Source organism: Ursus arctos, chromosome X, assembly GCF_023065955.2.
Source record: "Ursus arctos isolate Adak ecotype North America chromosome X, UrsArc2.0, whole genome shotgun sequence".
NCBI lineage: Eukaryota > Metazoa > Chordata > Mammalia > Carnivora > Ursidae > Ursus > Ursus arctos.
Genome location: NC_079873.1, coordinates 70,238,073 through 70,257,318, shown reverse-complemented (window position 1 = coordinate 70,257,318; position 19,246 = coordinate 70,238,073). Strand labels below are relative to the sequence as shown.

General features: G+C 33.6%; 1 protein-coding gene across 2 annotated transcripts in view; it reads right to left on the bottom strand.

Moving 5' to 3' along the window:
- Window positions 1-19,246, bottom strand: part of KLHL4 (kelch like family member 4) — a 161,446-nt gene that overhangs the window by 55,893 nt on the left and 86,307 nt on the right. For both annotated transcript variants that reach the window (XM_026480150.4, XM_057313000.1), the window contains exons 2-3: window positions 2,367-2,534; window positions 1,846-1,982 (exon numbers count right to left, since the gene is read on the bottom strand). In XM_026480150.4, coding sequence (XP_026335935.2) covers window positions 1,846-1,982; window positions 2,367-2,534 — 305 coding nt within the window. The remainder of the gene's footprint in view (window positions 1-1,845; window positions 1,983-2,366; window positions 2,535-19,246) is intronic.

Here is a 19,246-nt window from a genome sequence, read left to right as displayed (position 1 = left end):
CTAAAAATCTTCTGCACAGAAAGGAAATATAAAATATATTGAAAAGGCAATCTACAGAATGAGAGAAATATTGCAAACCATATACTGATAAGGGGTTAATATCCAAAACATATATAAAGGACTCATATAATTCAGTAGTGTGAAAGCAAATAATCCAATTAAAAAAGAACAAGTAGGGGCACTTGGGTGGCTCAGTTGGTTAGGTGTCTGCCTTCAGCTCAGGTCATGATCTCAGGACCCTGAGATCCAGCCCTGCATTGGGCTTTCCTCTCAGCGGGGAATCTGCTTCTGTCTCTCCTTCTGATCCCCCACCCCCATGCTCTCCCTCTCTCTTTCTCAAATAAACAAATAAATCTTTAAAAAAATAAAAATAAATAAAAATTTAAAAAGAGCAAATAACCTGGATAAGCTTCCCCGCCCCCAGAAATGGCATACAAATGACCAATAAGTATATGAAAAGGTGTTTAGTATCACTAATTACTGGGAAAATGTAAATCAAAATCAAAAGAAGGGATAACCAATGTTGGTGAGGTTTTGGAGAAAAGGGAACTTTTATGCACTCTTTGTGGGAATGTAAATTACTACAGCATTATGAAAAACAATATGGTGGTTTGTGAAAAAATTAGAAAATAAAACTACCATATGATCCAACAATCCTACTGATTATATATACAAAGAAATGAAATCAGGATAAGTGATATCTGCACTCCCAGGTTTGTTGCTCCATTATTTACAATAGCTAAGATATGGAAACAACCAACCTAAATATCCTTCAACAGTTGAATGGATAAAGAAATATATATATATATATGTATATATGTATATATACATATATATATATTTCTTTGATTTCATAGAAATGGCAAGTAGATTGGTGGTTGCTAGGGGCTGGGAGGGGGAAATGGGGAGGTATAGGTCAAACAGTGTAAACTTTCAGTTATAAGATAAATAGTTGTAAGGCTCTAATGTACAGCATAATGTCTATAGTTAATAATATGGTATGGGTACTGCATACTTGAAAATTGTTGAGAGTGTATCTTAAGCATTCTCACCACAGAAAAGGAATTAACTATTTGAGATAATGTGTGCATTAATTATCTTCATCTGTGTAATCATTCCACTTGTGTATGTATAGCAAATCATCACACAGCATACTTTAAATATATATAATTATATTTATCAATTATTGCTTAATAAAGTTGGAATAAATAAATAAATACTTCTTGGCCTCCAAACTCATCTTGTTACCTTTGCCTTATAGTTTGAGTAATTATGACTTTATGATTTCAAAGGAAGATACTATGCCTCTAATATAGAGTTGGAATACTACACTTCTAGTTTTTACAAATGAGAATTGAGGGCGCCTTGGTGGTTCAGCTGTTTAAGTGTCTAACTCTTGATTTCAGCTCAGGTCTTGGTCTCTGGGTCTTAGGATCAAGCCCCGCATTGGGCTCCGAGTGTTGAGCGTGGAGTCTGATTAAGATTCTCTCTCCCTGTCCCTCTGCCCCTCCCCCCAACACTCTAAACAAACAAACAAATAAATAAATAAAATCCTTTTTAAAAATGAGAATGTACCTACACCATTCAAGAGAGAGACATGTCCTTTTGTTTTTGTGTTAAAATAGCTTTATTCTCTCATGGTCAAATTTTTTATATCATATTATTTACCTCTTATTCTTTTATACTACTGAATTTAAATTTGGATTCTGCCCCTTACTACCTTGAGAAAGTTACTTAACTGGTCGATACTTCAGTTTTCTCATTTCTAGTTGGAATAATAATAATGTAGATTATATAATGTAGGGTTATTGTGAGGATTGAATGACTTAATACATGCCACTTTACCTGTGTAAGCATACTGCACCAAGGAATTAAGTGCATTAGGATCAACTCCTTCCATCCTGACCTCTTCTTGTTTGGCTTCAAGCACATCATTAGTAAACATTGCAGCAAAATAATCAGACACTGCGCTGAGAACCAACCTTGAAATAGGAATGTTTCATAGGAACTTAAATTAGTCGGTAGTTTCACTGAAAAGCATGAAATACAATCAGTAAGTTTGTAACACCGCTGAGTTTGTTATCTGTATGAATCTTTCATAGTTTAGTGAAGTGTAGCAAAATTAGAAAGGTAAATTAAGTAAATTAATTTTCTTTTGAGGGTTTGTGCTGTTTTACATCAATTTCTCTAAAGTTTGGCTCTTCTAAATATCACACAGGGAAATGGATCATATATGCTAATGCTTTTTCAATGTAGGAAGATAAAAATACATTCTCCTCAGCATTGTATTTTGTTTTCAATGGACCAATCCATTCTCATTCACGTCCTATACTTACGAAACGATCTGTCTGCATAAGGATACTTACCGATGGGCTGGGATTCGGAGGTGTCCAGCAATAAGTAGTACATCACACAGTTGTTTCTCTTTCAGGTAGTTCTCCATTTTGCGGAGAGTTTGCTCTGCATGGTTTACAGCATGGAACTGCTCCTCAGATCTGTTGACATTCATTTCTTCAGGATTTTGTGTATCCAATCTGAAAGGCGGGTAAAAGGGAGAATATGGTTTATTCTCTTAGTGAGTGTGCAAATGTCCAGGGGAAATTTGGGCACACCAAATTCTAAAAGAAACATACTTGATTAATGTAAAATTAAAATTTGCCCTCCAATCTTAAATATTTCACTATGATTACTGTCTAATTTTCAATTAAAGTGAAATGTCATAGTTCATATTTGTACTTGGAATGGAACCATAAATATGTATAGCTCCATTGAAGGGCTAGTGATAATTTTTATATGCACAAACAGAAACTTCAAAATGTTAGCCTCTTTCTTTGATTTTTATTGGTATCACAATTATGCCATTAGGCATAAAATTGTAGTGATGATTCAAAATACATTTCAAATTTAATTATGTCCAGAAGCTTCTCCATGGAATACTCATTATATGATTCTTGAAGAATCTCAAACATTCATAACATTCTTTGCAATATCAGTCCCATCAAGAAAATATATAATTTCTATCTTTTATATCTTTTTTCCAGATTTATTGATATATAATTGATATATAACATTGTGTGAATTTAAGGTGTACAGTGTAATGATTTCATTTATGTATATATTGTGAAATTATTACCACAATAAGTTTAGTTAACACATCTATCACCTCACATAGTTACCATTTTTCATGTGTGTGGTGATACGATATTGTTAACCGTAGTCACCATGCTATACATTAGATCCCTGGAGGTTATTCATCTTCTTTTTTTTTTTTCCACATCAGTGGATTTTATTTTACTTTTTACTTTTTATTTTTTTAATTTTTTAATTTTTATTTATTTTTTATGTAAATTTTAATGATTTATTAGTTGCATAACACCCAGTGAACCATGCAATACATGCCCTCCTTACTACCCATCACGAGCCTATCCCATTCCCCCACCCCCCTCCCTTCTGAAGCCCTCAGTTTGTTTCTCAGAGTCCATAGTCTCTCATGCTTCATTCTCCCTTCTGATTACCCCCCTTTCTTTATCCCTTTCTTCCACTACCGATCTTCCTAGTTCTTATGTTCCATAGATGAGAGAAACCATATGATAATTGTCTTTGTCTGCTTGACTTATTTCACTTAGCATTGTCTCCTCCGATGCTGTCCATGTTGCAGCAAATGTTGAGAAATCGTTCTTTTTGATAGCTGAGTAATATTCCATTGTATATATGGACCACAACTTCTTAATCCAGTCATCTGTTGAAGGGCATTTCGGCTCCTTCCATGATTTAGCTATTGTGGACAATGCTGCTATGAACATTGGGGTGCATATGGCCCTTCTCTTCACTACGTCTGTATCTTTGGGGTAAATACCCAGTAGTGCAATGGCTGAACATTCTCCATGGAATACTCATTATATGATTCTTGGGTAGGGTAGCTCAATTTTTAACTTTTTAAGGGACCTCCACACTGTTTTCCAGAGTGGCTGTACCAACTTGCATTCCCACCAACAATGTAGGAGGGATCCCCTTTCTCCACATCCTCTCCAACAATTGTTGTTTCTTGCCTTGTCAATTAGCCAACATATAGTACATCATTAGTTTCAAATGTAGAATTCAGTAATTCATCAGTTGCATATAACACCTAGTGCTCATCACATCATGTGTCCCCCTTGATGCCCATCATACAATGACCCCACCCCCACCCTCCTCCCCTCCAGCAACTCTCAGTCTGTTTCCTGTACTTAATAATCTCTCATGGTTTTTCTCCCTTTCTGATGACTTCCTATTCAGTTTTCCCTCCCTTCCCCTATGATCCTCTGCACTGTTTCTTATATTCCACATATAAGTTTAACCATATGGTAATTGTCTTTCTCTGATTGACTTATTTCACTCAGCACAATACCCTCCAGTTCCATCCACATGGATTCAAATGGTTAAGTATTCATCTTTTCCGATGGCTGAGTAATATTCTGGTGTGTGTGTGTGTGTGTGTGTGTGTGTGTATGTCTCACATCTTTATCCATTCATCTATTGATGGACATCTTAGCTCTTTCTTCTTTTTTTGTTTTCTTTTTCAATTTTTTTAAAGATTTTATTTATTTATTTGACAGAGACAGACAGCCAATGAGAGAGAGAGAACACAAGCAGGGGGAGTGGGAGAGGAAGAAGCAGGCTCCCAGAGGAGGAGCCTGATGTGGGGCTTGATCCCGGAATGCCGGGATCATGCCCTGAGCCAAAGGCGGACGCTTAATGACTGCGCCACCCAGGCGCCCCTTCTTTTTCAATTTTTTAAAATTTTTTATTATTATGTTCAGTTAGCCAACATATAGTACATCATTAATTTTTGATGTAGTGTTCAACAATTCATTAGTGTATAAACCCAGTGCTCATCATAGCATGTACACTCCTTAATACTTATTACCCAGTTACCCCATCCCTCCACCCCCTTGCCTCTGCAACCTTCAGTTTGTTTCCTGGAGTCCAGAGTCTCTCAGGTTTGTCTCCCTCTCTGATTTCTTCCCGTTCAATTTTCCTTCCCTTCCCCTATGGTCCTCCATGCTATCCCTTATGTTCCACATATGAGTGAAATCATATGATATTTGTCTTCCTCTGCTTGACTTATTTCACTTAGCATAATCCCTTCCAGTTCCACCCATGTTGATGAAAATGGTAGGTATCCATCCTTTCTGATGGCTAATATTACATTGTAAATATGAACCACATCTTTTTTTAATTATAATAATATTTTTTATTATATTATTTTAGTCACCATACAGTATATCCCTGGTTTTTGATGTAAAGTTCGATGATTCATTAGGTGCATATAACACCCAAAGCACCATGCAATACGTGCCCTCCTTACTACCCATCACCAGCCTATCCCATTCCCCCACCCTCCTCCCCTCTGGAGCCCTCAGTTTGTTTCTTAGACCGCATCTTTATCCATTCATCTGTTGAAGGACATCTCAGCTCCTTCCACACTCCAAAGATACAGATGCAGTGAAAAGAAGGGGCACATGCACCCCAGCATTCATAGCAGCAATGTCCACAATAGCTCTTTCATCTTCTAACTGGAAGTTTGTACCCTTTGACTATTTAAGCAAATACGATGACTGTTGAATTTACAATGATGAAATTTGTCTACATTTTTTTCAGCATCACACAATGGTGGAATTTAAATACTAATACAAGCATATAGAGGCTATAATCAGTAGAAGCTTAAATACTTAATGCTTGGATGAACATACTTAAATTATTTGCTTATTGTCTTTCTTCCTTTCAAGCATCATTTTCCACCATTAGTTTTAAGTTCCCCTACCCCCAACTCAACCTGTGTTTCTTTGGAGATAATTGGTATAGGGGACATCACTTTCTCTTTAATTTAAATAAATGGTTCATCTCTGAATCTTCTTCTTCTTTTTTTTTTCATTTCTGAAATTTCTTAGCCTTTAAAGACTCTTTGGGACATTCAGTCATGGTATTACATGGATAATTAAGGTAGCATGGTATGAATATCCTTAAAATTGCTACAAAATATGTTTGCTTGTTTTTTTGTTTTAGAGAGGAAAAATACTTCCTCACCATAGGCTAGAAAGTATTCAGGATTAAGTCAGTTATCTTAATCTTTCCTCTGCTTGAGTAATGGTTTTATTTACATTGAGTCAATCAAACATTCAATGTCATATTATCTTAGCTTTCCTCATGTATACTCCATCATTTATTGAAGAGGAGCATATTCTAAAGTAGGAATATATTTTGGAAAGTTCTGGCCAGGAAATAATTTTATTCTATGAAATTTCTTCAGCCTAATTTGGTTAAGGACAAAAAAATCATCTTTAATTACTCACTAGTTTGGGATGTGTTTATTTGGGCACACAAATTTATTAGGTATCTGCAGTATTTTTTATAATTAAAACACAAATTTTTAGAATCTAAAAATCCTATCAACATGAACCACACACAATTTTGTTACATTTCAAAAGACAGAAGCAACAGTGTCTTGTGTCTCATTAAGAAATAAGAAATTAGTACACAAAGAAATATGGGTATATCAATTTATTGCATCCAAAATATAACATACATAACAATATAAATATATAAAATATTATAATCTATTATTGGTCATTATTTAAACAGAATATAATAAAACAAGTCAAGCAAGCAAACCAACAACAATTAAACTATTGAAACATAACCCAATCTGAATGAGTTCCCAGAGCTTATAAATCACAGTTCTCTTGCCTCCATTTTAGATACTGTAATGTCAGGTCAGATGTTATAATGGAAGCCAATGCATCAGAGAATATTCCTCCCCTTTCGTTATTGTACGATATCTACAGATGGTGACATGGGAGACAGCATGCTGAAATGAAAAAAAAGCATCAAAATGCCTAGATTGAGTTCCTGCCCTTGAATACAAGCTGAGTGATCTTGGGCAAGTCACTTTATCTTTCTAAACTTTAATTTTCTCCTATAAAATGGAAATAAAAATAATATGAATACCATTACTACCAACAGTAATGCTTATGTCACAGGGTTCTTCAGATGATTACATGAGAAAATATACATGAAAGTCTCTGTATAAATGTTAAATCTTATGTTAAGTTCATTCTAACTACCAAGATATAGTTATCTCCATAAATATCTTTAAAACATTTTTATCTGGAACTGTTATTCATTTAATTAATAGACTTCAATTTTTAGAACAGTTATAGAATTATTTAAAAATTGAGAAGTACAGAGAATTCCTTACTTTTGGTTGTCATAACTATGGTTGTTACTGGCATCAAGTAGGTAGAGGCCAGAGATACTAGTAAACACCCTATAATGCACAGGGCAGCCCTCTACAATAATTGTTCAGTCAAAAATTTCAATGGTTCCAAGTTTGAAACTCTCTGGTCTACCTCTTAATTCTACAGTTAATTTTTAAGACTTTGAAAGCAAAAGCTATATTTAAAAGAAAAAAAAAAAAACAATAAAGGATGCACCTAATACAATACTTTGTACACAATGAACATGTAATCACTGATTTAATATTTAAGTCTAATTTCAGTGACTAAATATTCTACATGGGGAAATTTATTGAGTTTTGAGAATGAGGAGGGGAATTTGGGCTGTCATTACAAAGAACCATTATTGTTAATGACATTTTGCCATACCAAAAAATATTTTTTAAACCAAAAATTTTAGGACAATTTTAGATTTACAGAAAAATTGAGATGATAATAGTAATTTACATATCCACACTCAATTCCCTTATTATTAATATCTTACATCAATATGGTACTTTTTTATAATTAATAAACCAATACTGATATGTTATTATTGACTAAAGTCCACACTTTATTCAGATTTCACTTTTTACTTAATGCACTTTTACTATTCCGAAGTCTGTATATCTTGCAGTAACTTCTTCATTTACACCATTACTGCCTTCATTTCTACTTCTTAATTTTCTTGTGATGAAATGTTTTAATTCCCTCCTCATTTTTAATTGTGAATATTCTACATATATTTCTTTTTTGGTTACCATTGCGATACATATAATAACCTAAAGTCATAACAATTTATTGTAACCAGATACACCTGATCACATCACATGGGCAATGATTCAATTGCATAGAAAACCAATTCAAAAAAAAAAAAAGAAAAAAAAGAAAACCAATTCCTTTATAACTATGCTCCTCCCTTTTTGAACTTGTCACCATACATTTCTATTACAATATTATTGGCTATATTCCCTATGATGTACCTTTTTTCCTGTGACTTATTCATCCCATAATTGGAAGCCCATATCTCTGACTCCCCTTCACCTATTTTGCCCATCCCCCACATGCTTTTCCTCTTACAACAGTTTGTTCTCTGTATGTATAGATCAGATCCTGTTTTTGTTTGTTTATTCATTTTTTTATTTCCACATATAAGTGAAATCATATGGTATTTATCTTTTTCTGATTGACTTATTTCACTTAGCATTATACTTCTAGATCCACCCATGTTGTTGCAAATGGCAAAATTTCATTATTTTTTATGGCTGAGTGATATTTCATTTTATATCTATCTCATATCTTATTTATACATTTCTTTATCAATGGACACTTGGTTCTGTGCCTTTACAGAATTTGAACTATGGTAAAAGGCCACTCTAATATAACCTCATTCAGATCTTTAACTTCAAACTTGGAGGTTTTCTTGAGGCTCTCCAAGAATGTCTTTAAAGAGTATGTATTTTTTTAAATTTATATTGTCAAATTGCCTTCCAAAGAGACTGCCAAAAGTAACTCTCACTAAAATTTTAAGATAATGCTTTCAATTCTTTCTCACAGTAAAATTGTCATAAAATAGTTTTTCAGGGAAAACAAACTGAAGGGTTTATTTTTCTGATGTCTGTTTTACTACTCTTCAGAAAAACATAGCAACCTTCAATATTATCCTTAAAGTTAAATAAAAATCACAGTAACCTCTGTGATATCAGTGCTATGGTGCATCAAGAAGCTCCAGACCCTCATTCTCTCATGGAGACATCAACTTACAGACTGATTAATATAGCTTCCTGAGGGGTGCCTGGGTGGCTCAATTGGTTAAACATCTGTCTTCAGCTCAGGTCATGAGCCTAGAGTTCCAGGATTGAGTCTCCAGCAGGGAGTCTGCTTCTCCTTCTGACCCTCCCCCCCCATGCTTTCTCTCTCTCACCCTCTCTATCTCAAATAAATAAATAAAATGTTTTTAAAAATAAAATAAAATAGCTTCATGAGAGCTCTGGAAACAAGTCAAAGATATGTAGCAACAAAACTAATGCCTAATCAAGAAAAAGTCACATTCAAATGAGTAAGAAATTTCTTGTCATTTATGTTTGCTCTTGTATCACCGCTTCACAGACTAGCATGGTGCAATTGGAAGAAAACAGACAATATCTTGATTTCCACCTCAGAAAGAAAGAGTGTGGAACATGTTTGCCACATTCTAGCCTATCTGTAGACCACCCAGAAACTGTTTTCAATATTGTCTGGTTTAGAACTCAGTTGAAAATGTCAGTGAAGTTTGGATCTCAGGTTAGAAGCCCCAAAAGTTAGTGGCATGCATCACAGCACATGAAAACTGTGGAGGGACTGCAGATCCACGGATTATGAGCAAAAAAATATAACACAATATCCAAAGCCTCAAGAAGTAGGGGTAAGACATAGAGAAATTAAGATATGTATAAGTAGCCATACAAATGAGACTTTTCAGTAAAAAGCACCCATTCAAGCCCACAGAAAACACATGCCCAGAAAAGGTCTAATAAAGAACTCAAATCTTAATGGTGGGCAGATTAGTAAGATACTTCCCTACAAGGAACCATTATACAAAGACTTTTAAAGACGGTTGTTTTTCCAAACGCCCATTTTTTGACAAAAGATGAGAAGACATACAAAGTAACATGGAAACATGGCCCATTCAAAAGGAACAAAATAAATATACAGAAACTGACCTTAAAGCACTATAGGTTTTCACATTCTGTATAAACAGCTTTCTTAAATATCCTCAGACAGATAAGTTAAAACAAACAAACAAAAACACTGAAGAAGATCAGAAAAACAATATATGAACAAGATAATATCAACAAAGATATAAAAATTTTAAAAAGAACCAAACAAATTCTGGATCTGAGAGCTACAATCCTGAATTGAAAAATTCACTAGAGACCTTCAACATCAGAAATGAACCAGTGTAAAAATCTGTGAACTTGAAGACAAGTAATATGAAATTATCAAATCTGAGAAATATGAAGGGAAAAAAATGAAAAACAGTGAATGGAGAGGCGCCTGGATGGCTCAGTCAGTTAAGTTTCTAACTCTTGTTTTTGGCTCAGGTCATGATTTCAGGGTCATGGGATCAAGCCTCCTACATCGGGCTCTGCACTTGACATAGAGTCTGCTTAAGATTCTCTCTCTCCCTCTGCCCATCCCCCAGCTTGTGTCTTGCTCTCTCTTTATCTCATTAAATAAAATCTTAAAATAAAAACAGTAAACAGAGCCTTAGAACTTAGAACTTTATGGAACATCATAAAAAAAAATATTTGCATAACTGAAATCCCAGCAGAAGAGAGAATGTAAGGGTCAGAGAGCTTGTTTGAAGATATAATGGTAAAGAACTCCCTAAATTTCAGGTAAGATATAGTTTTGAAATAGAAGTAGCTTTACAAAAATAAAAACTTCAACAAAGTAGGTTTTGAGGGGGTATACCTCAAGATAATAAAGGCCATATATGAAAAACCCAAAGTTAGCATCATATTCATTGGTGAAAAACTGTCAGCTTTTCTCTGAGATCTGGAATAAGAAAAAATGTCCACCCTCACCACTTTTATTTAACATAGTACTGGAAGTCAAAACCACACCAATCAGACAAGAAAAAGAAATAAAAAGTATCCAAATTGGTAAGGAAAAAGGAAAACTCAGTCTTTGCAGATGACAAGTTATTATATATGGAAAACCTTAAAGACCCCACCAAAAAACTACTGGAACAAGTAAATGAATTCAGTAAAGTAATAAGATATGAAATCAATATACAGAACTCTGTTGCATTTCTATACATAAATAATGATGTAGCAGAACAAGAAATTAAGAAAACAATCTCCTTGACAGTTGCTGTAAAAATAATAAAATACCTAAGAGTAAGCTTAACTAGGGAGGTGGAAGATCTGTATTCTGACAACTATAAAACTTTGATGAAAGACACTGAAGATGATGCAAATGGAAAGATACTCCATGTTCATGAATTGGGAGAATGAATATTATTAAAATGTTCATACCACCCAAAGCAATCTATGCATTTAATGCAATCCCTATCAAAATATCAACAACTTCTTTTCACAAAACTAGAACAAACAATACTAAAATTTGTATGGAACCACAAAAAAACAAAACAAAACCAAAAACCCTCAAATAGCCAAAGCAATCCTGAAAAAGAAGATAACTGGAGGCATCCCAATTCCAAATCTCAAGATATACTACAAAGCTGTAGTAATCAAAATAATATGGAACTAGCACAAAAATAGACACAAGAATCAACAGAACAGAGTGCCCAGAAATAAACCCACAATTACATGGTCAATTAATAGACAACAACAACAAAAAAGGCAAAAACATACAATGGAATAAAGATAGTGTGCTCAAAAAATGGTTTAGGGAAAACTGGAAAGCTACATGCAAAAGAATGAAAGTGGGTCACTTTATTACACCATACACAGAGAAATTCAAAATGGATTAAAGACCTATATGTGAGAACTGAAACCATAAAGCTAGAAGAAAACTTAGGCAGTAATCTCTTTGACATCACTTATGGAAACATTTTTCTAGATAGGTCTTCTTTGGCAAGGGAAACAAAAGCAAAAATAAACTATTTGGACTACACCAAAATAAAAAGATTTTGCACACCAAAGGAAACCATCGGCAAAACAAAAAGAGAATCCACTGAATGGGAGAAGATACATACAAATGATATATCCAAGAATCAGTTAATATGCAAAATATATAAAGAATTAATATAATTCATCACCAAAAAACAAATATTAAATAAAAAACTTGGGATGTACTGTATGGTGACTAACATAACATAATAAAAAAATTATAAAAAAAACAAAAAACAACTTCATTGAGATGAAATTCATGTATCACAAAATTCACCCTTTTAAAGTAAAAAGTGGTTTTTCATTAAAAAAAAACTTAGCAGAGGACCTAAGTAGACATTTTTCTAAAGAACATACAGGTGGCCAACAGGCACATGGAAATATGCTCAGTATCACTAACCATCAGGGAAATACAAATCAAAACCACAGTGAGATATTACCTTATACTTGTCAGAATGGCTAGAATCAAAAATACAAGAAATATCAGTGCTGGCAAGGATCTGTAGAAAAAGAAACTCTATTGCTTTGTTGCTGAAAATGTAAATTGGCACAGCCACTATGGGAAACATTATGGAGTTTTGTTAAAAAATTAAAAATAAAAATACCATATAACACAATAATTCCACTACTGGGTATTTACCCAAATAAAACAAAAACACTAATTCAAAAAGATATATGCATCCCTATGTTTATTATAGCATTATTTACAATAGCCAAAATATGGATGCAACTAAAGTGTCCATTGCTAAAGGAATGGATAAATAAGATAATATATAATATAGATATAATATAGATTATATATACAATTGAATATTCATCATAGAAAAGAACGGAATCTTGCCATTCTCAAGGATATGGATACAGCCACAGAATACTATGCTAAGCAAAATAAGTTAGTCAGAGAAAGATCAATACCATATGATTTCACTCATACATGGAATTTAAGAAACAAAACAAAAGAGCAAAGGGAAAAAAAAAACAGATTGGAAGGCAAACAACAAAACAGACTCCTAACTGTAAAGAACAAACTGATAGTTAGCAGAGATGAGAGGGGTGGGTGCATGGATTAAATAGGTGATGGGGATGAAGGAGTGCACTTGTGATGAGCACTGGGTATTGTATAGAAGTGTCAAATCACTATATTGTACACCTGAAACTAATATTACACTGTATGTTAACTAACTGGAATTTATTTATTTATTTATAGATTTCATTTATTTATTTGAGAGAGAGAGAGAGAGTGCAAGCAGTGGGAGGGGCAGAGGGAGGAGAAGAAGCTGGCTCCCGGCTGAGCAGGGAGCCAGACACAGGGCTGGATCCCAGGACCCTGGGATTATGACCTGAGCTGAAGGAAGATGCTCAGCTGAGTGAGCCACCCAAGTGCCCCTAAGTGGAATTTAAATAAAAATTTGGGGCAACTGTGTGGCTCAGTCTGTTAAACATCCAAATCTTGGTTTTGGCTCAGGTCATGATTCAGGTCCTCAGATTGAACATTGTGTAGTGCTCCCCATTCAGTGGGGAGTCTGTTTCCCTCCCCCTGCCCCCCCAACTCATACATACTCTCTAAAATAAATAAATAAAAATAAATAAATAAATAAATAAATAAATAAATAAATAATAGGTATTAAGGAAGGCACGTGTTGTGATGAGCACTGGGTGTTATACACAACTAATGAGTCATTGAACACTACATCAAAAACTAATGATGTACTATATTCTGGCTAACTGAACATAAAGTAAATAAATACATAAATACACACATAATAAATGCATGTGTAGAAGGAAAAAAAAGAGAGAAACAAAACAAATGAACAAAAGGAAAAAAAGACAAACAAAAATGAGACTGTTAAATATAGAGAAGAAACTGGTGGTTGCCAGATGGGAAGTGGGTTGGGTGATGTTTGAAATTATTGAACAGTATTAAGAGTACACTTATTGTGATGAACACTGAGCAATGTATAGTTGCTGAATTGCTATATTGTACACCTGAAACTAATAAAACACTTTATATCAGTTATATTGGCATTTTATAAATAAATAAATATCAATCAATCAAAACAAAAACTTCTTCATGAGGCTGGAGTGGGCACTGAGAGAATTGACAATTGCCTTATCTGGTACCTCTTATAAACCTATTTCTCTTCAGAGTTGCTACATATTGGGAGACACAGCAGTATATCTAATTTTATTTTATAATAAACCATATAATTTATAGTTACGACTATGGTGTAAGTTCCCATGTAAATACAAAATAGATTTTATTTTTGTCTATATTTATCAGAAAAGGAAGATTTACACATCCATATACACTACCAATACAATAGGAAGAAAAAGAAAAAAGAAGAAGGAGAAGGAGAAGGAAGAGGAGGAGGAGGAGGAGGAAGAGAAAGAGAAGAAGAAGTCTATTTACTGAATGTCAGTTATGAGCCAGGCAATACAGTTTATATTTCCTTATATATTAACTCATTTAATATTCACAGTCTGTAAGTTAAATTTTATCTCCATTTTTTCAGATATGGCAATTAAGGCTCAAAAAGATTTAAAAATTGTACAATATTACATAGCTAATAAATCAAGAGTTGAGTGTCAAGCCAAGATCTATCTGGCTCTGTTTTTTCTAGTATTCCACAATACCATTATGTACTAAATTGCACATTTAATTCATAGGATGTTAGAATTTTTGTGTTGTCTTCTAAACAGTAATTTAAGCTGGTACAGATAAAACATATTTATTTTGAAGAAAATGTTAGATAAATTTGAGACAACAGTTCTATAACTTCTATTATTTCAGAAATTATTAACCTCTGTAAGCTTCTTAATTCCCTTATTATACTGAAGAATGTAAGGATTACAAATTAGTGACCTGGAAATCATATTTTTAGCTCAAGGTATTTTAAGGTAGGAAGACAAAGGATCTGGCGATTGTTTGGCTTAGAAATCATTTGAGAAGTGCATTAGTTTCCTTGGCTGACTAATTTTAGCACTTTTAAATCCTTTAATTTTAGAGCTGTTTCAGGGTGAGAGGGCTCTTGAAGCTATGTCATTTACTGTTGTCCAAAAAAAAAAAAAAAACAAAAACAGAACCTTATCTATGGATATTTTTAAATAAAAAAAGACTATTTTCTTCACTACCAGATTTTGGTGGAGATATATGAAAGGAGGAAATGGTGGTTTTTTTTAAAATAATATTTCCAGATTGATAATGAAGTTTTTTTATTTTTTTAATTTATATTTTTAGATTCCTGTACCAAGTCTTTGATTCGTACTCTACTTGGAAAACAGGAACTGCAAGAAAAATAAAAGCACAATGGGTTTTCTCTCAATCTACTAGTATGGAATGGCTTTGTTGCAATTTGCGTATATGATTTATTTGGATACTAAGGCCATGCACGGTGTCCTTGGGTTTTTTTTTTTATCATACTATTACCAAACCCAAACTAGAGCTGTTAATGAGGTACTGACAGAAGTAGAAATGCTAAATTGAAGTGATTACACTCTCTCAATGACTTAAGAATGCTATATTCAAAGCAGTACACTTAGTACGATCCTTTAACCCATGATTGGCACTCTGAGAATCATACCACTGTTTTGTTTGCTAAATATATTTTTCATATTTCTAAACCATTTATAGGATAAAATGAATCTGGTTATATGTTTCTTCAGATAGCTTAAATATTCAGGGCCTGATATAGAAAGGAAACATGAGTGGTATTTTTCAGAATGTTGTATGACAAAATTAAAGATAAATGTAATTCATGGAATGACTTTGTAAAAACATAATAATAGATTATTTCAGTTCTCAAACCTGGATTAAATTTGAATCTGAGAAAGCAAAATATAAACTGATTTGAATATTTTGGGGAGATTTTTTCCTCTTCGTAGTACTTATGAATTTGGCACAGAGATATCTACGTAAGACAATGGGTCAGGATCCACTCAGTAAGAAGGGTGTTCAAGAGAACAAATGAAAAAGAAGTCTCAGAAAGCAAAGAGCCAACAGTACAGACAACAAAGATATATTCTACATTCACATTAACTACTGTAATTGCCCTGTCAAACCTCATTACTTTGGGACTCATGAATTCAGAATTTGCAAAACTTCAGAAGGATGGTAGACTGATATTGTTAAAAAAGTTTTCCGAACCAATTAGTCAACGACAAAGAGAAATTTCAACTAAAGATACAGCAAAGAGAGCAAAACTCTCTAAAGGCCTGATATACAAGGAAAGCCATTTTCAATTTCTTCCTTAGTCAACATGACTGTATATAAAATGTGTTCAAAGCAAAAGCCTAATTCTTAGCCTGTCACACATGAAATGTAAATCTGTTTGTAAATGAGTAGTCTAAAGGAAAATGGTGTTGTCCTTCAGATATTTTTTAATTTAATTTAATTATTTAATTTAATTTTTAATTCCAGTATAGTTAACATACAGTGTTATATTAATTTCATGTGTACAATATGGTGATTCAACAGATCCATATAAAACCCAGTGCTCGTCAGACAAGTGTGCTCCTTAACCCCCATTGTCTATTTTACCCATCACCCCACCCACTGCCTATCTGCTAACCATCAGTTTGTTCTCTATAGTTAAGAGTCTGTTTCTTTTTATTCATTTGCTCATTTTTTTGATTTCTATATTCCACACATGAGTGAAATCATATGGTATTTTTTTCTTTGAATGACTTATTTTCCTTATCATTATATTCTATAGTTCCATCCAAGTCATTGCAAATGACAAGATTTCATTATTTGTTATGGCGTGAATAATATTCCATTATATATGTGCCACATCTTCCTTATCCATTCATCAATTGGTGAGCCCTTGGGTTGTTTCTTTAATTTGGCTATTGTAAATAATGCTGCTACAAACATATGGGTATATGCATCCCTTTGAATTAGTTTTTTTGTGTTATTTGGATGAATACCCAGTAGTGTGATCACAGGATCATAGTGTAGTTCTATTTTCACCTTTCTGAGGAACCTCCATACTGTTTTCCAGAGTGGCTGCACCAGTTTACATTCCCACCAAGAGTGCAAGAGTGTTCCCGTTTCTCCATATCCTTGCCAACACCTGTTGTTTCTTGTGTTTTTGATTTTAGCTACTCTGACAAGTGTGAGGTGATATCTCATTGAAGTTTTGATTTGCATTTCCCTGATGAGTGACACTGAGCATCTTTTTACAGGTCTGTTGGTCATCTGTATGTCTTCTTTACAGAAATATCTGTTCATGACTTCTGCCCATGTTTTAATTGGATTATTTGGTTTTGGGGTGTTGAGTTGTATAAGGTTTTTTTGGGTTTTTTTGTTTTGTTTTTTGAGAGAGAGAGAGAGAAATAGAGAGAGAGAGAGAGAGAGAGAGAGAGAATGGGAGTAGGAAGGGGAAGAGGGAGATAGAGAGAATCTTAAGCAGGCTCCACACCCAGCACAGAGCCTGACACAGGGCTCTGTCTCAAAACTTTGAGATCATGATCTGGATAAATATGAAGAGTCAGATACTTAACCAACTGAGCCACCCAGGCACCCCAGAGTTGTATAAGTTCTTTATATATTTTGGATACTCACCTTTTATCAAGAACATCATTTTCAAATGTCTTCTCTCATTCAGTAGGTTGCCTTGTAGTTTTATTGAATGTTTCCTTTACTGTGCAGATTTTTATTTTGATATAGTCCCGATACTTTATTTTTGTTTTTGTCTCACTTGCTTCAGAAGATGTATGTAGAAACATGTTGCTATAACTTATTTCAGAAAACTTACTGCCTGTACTTTTTTCAAGGATTTTTATAGTTTCAAGTCTTACATTTAGGTCTTTAATCCATTTTGAATTTATTTTAGTGTACAGTGAAAATAGTGGTCCAGTTTCTTTTTCCCTTTCTTTCTTTCTTTTTCTTTCTTTCTTGTATGTTGCTGTCCAATTTTCCGAACACCATTTGTTGAAGAAAGTGTATTTATCCTAGTGGATATTCTTTTCTGCTATGTTGAAGATTAGTTGATGAAATAATTGTGGGTTTATTTTTGTGTTTTCTATTCTGTTCTCTTGATCTACAGGTCTATTTTTGTACCAGCACCATACTATTTTGATTATTAAAGCTTTGTTATATAACTTGAAGTCTGGAACTGTGATACCTCCAGTTTTGCTTTTCTTTGTCAAAATTGCCTTGGATATTTGGAATCTTTTGTGGTTCCATACAAATTTTAGGATTATTTTTTCTAACTCTGTGAAAATGCTATTGGTATTTCATAAGGATTGCATTAAATCTGTAGATTGCTTTGGGTAGTATGGACATTTTAACAATATTTATTCTTCCAATCCATGAGCACAGAATGCCTTTCCATTTCTTTGTGTCCTCTTCAATTTCTTTCATCGATGTTTTATGGTTTCCAGAGTACAAGTCTTTCACCTCTAGGTATCTTATTGTTTTAGGTGCAATTGTAAATGGGATTGATTCATTAATTTATCTTTTTGCTGCTTCATTATTAGTATATGGAAATCCAACAGACTTCTGCACATGGATTTTGTATCCTGTGACTTTACTAAATTTATTTATCAATTTTTGGGTGGAGTCTTTAGGGTTCTCTCTATATAGTATTATACCAACTGCAAATAGTGACAGTTTTCCTTCTTTCTTTCTAATTGGATGAATTTATTTCTTTTTGTTGTCTGATTGCTGGGGCTAGGACATCTTGTAGTATGTTGAATAAAAGTGGTGAGAGTGGACATCCTTGTCTTGTTCCTGACCATAGGGTGAAAGCTGTCAGTTTTTCACCATTGATTATGTTTACTGTGTTTTTGTCATTTATAGCCTTTATTATGTTGAGGTATGTTCCCTCTAAACCTACTTTGTTGAGAGCTCTTATCATGAATGGATGCTATGTCAAATGCTATTTATGCATCTATTGAGATAATCATGTGGCTTTTATCTTTTCTTTTATTAATGCGATGTATCATGTTTGAATTGCCAATATTGAACCACATTTGCATCCCAGGAATAAATCCGATTTGATCTTGGTGAATTATTTTTTTAATTGTATTCCTGGGTTTGGTTTGCTAGTATTTTCTTGAGGATTTTTGTAGCTGTGTTCATCAGAGATATTGGCCTGTAGTTCTCTTTTTTGGTGGTGTCTATCTGGTTCTGGTATCAAGATAATACCTCATAGAATGAGTTTGGAAGTTTTCCTACTTCTATTTTTTTGGAATATTTTGAGTAGGACAATATTAACGCTTCTTTAAATGTGTGAAAGAATTCACATATAAAGCTGTCTGGTCCTGAACTTTTGTTTGTTGGGAGTTTTTAGATTATGGATACAATCTTCATACTCTTTTTTAATAATATTTTTTATTATATTATGTTAGTCACCATACAGTACCTCCCTA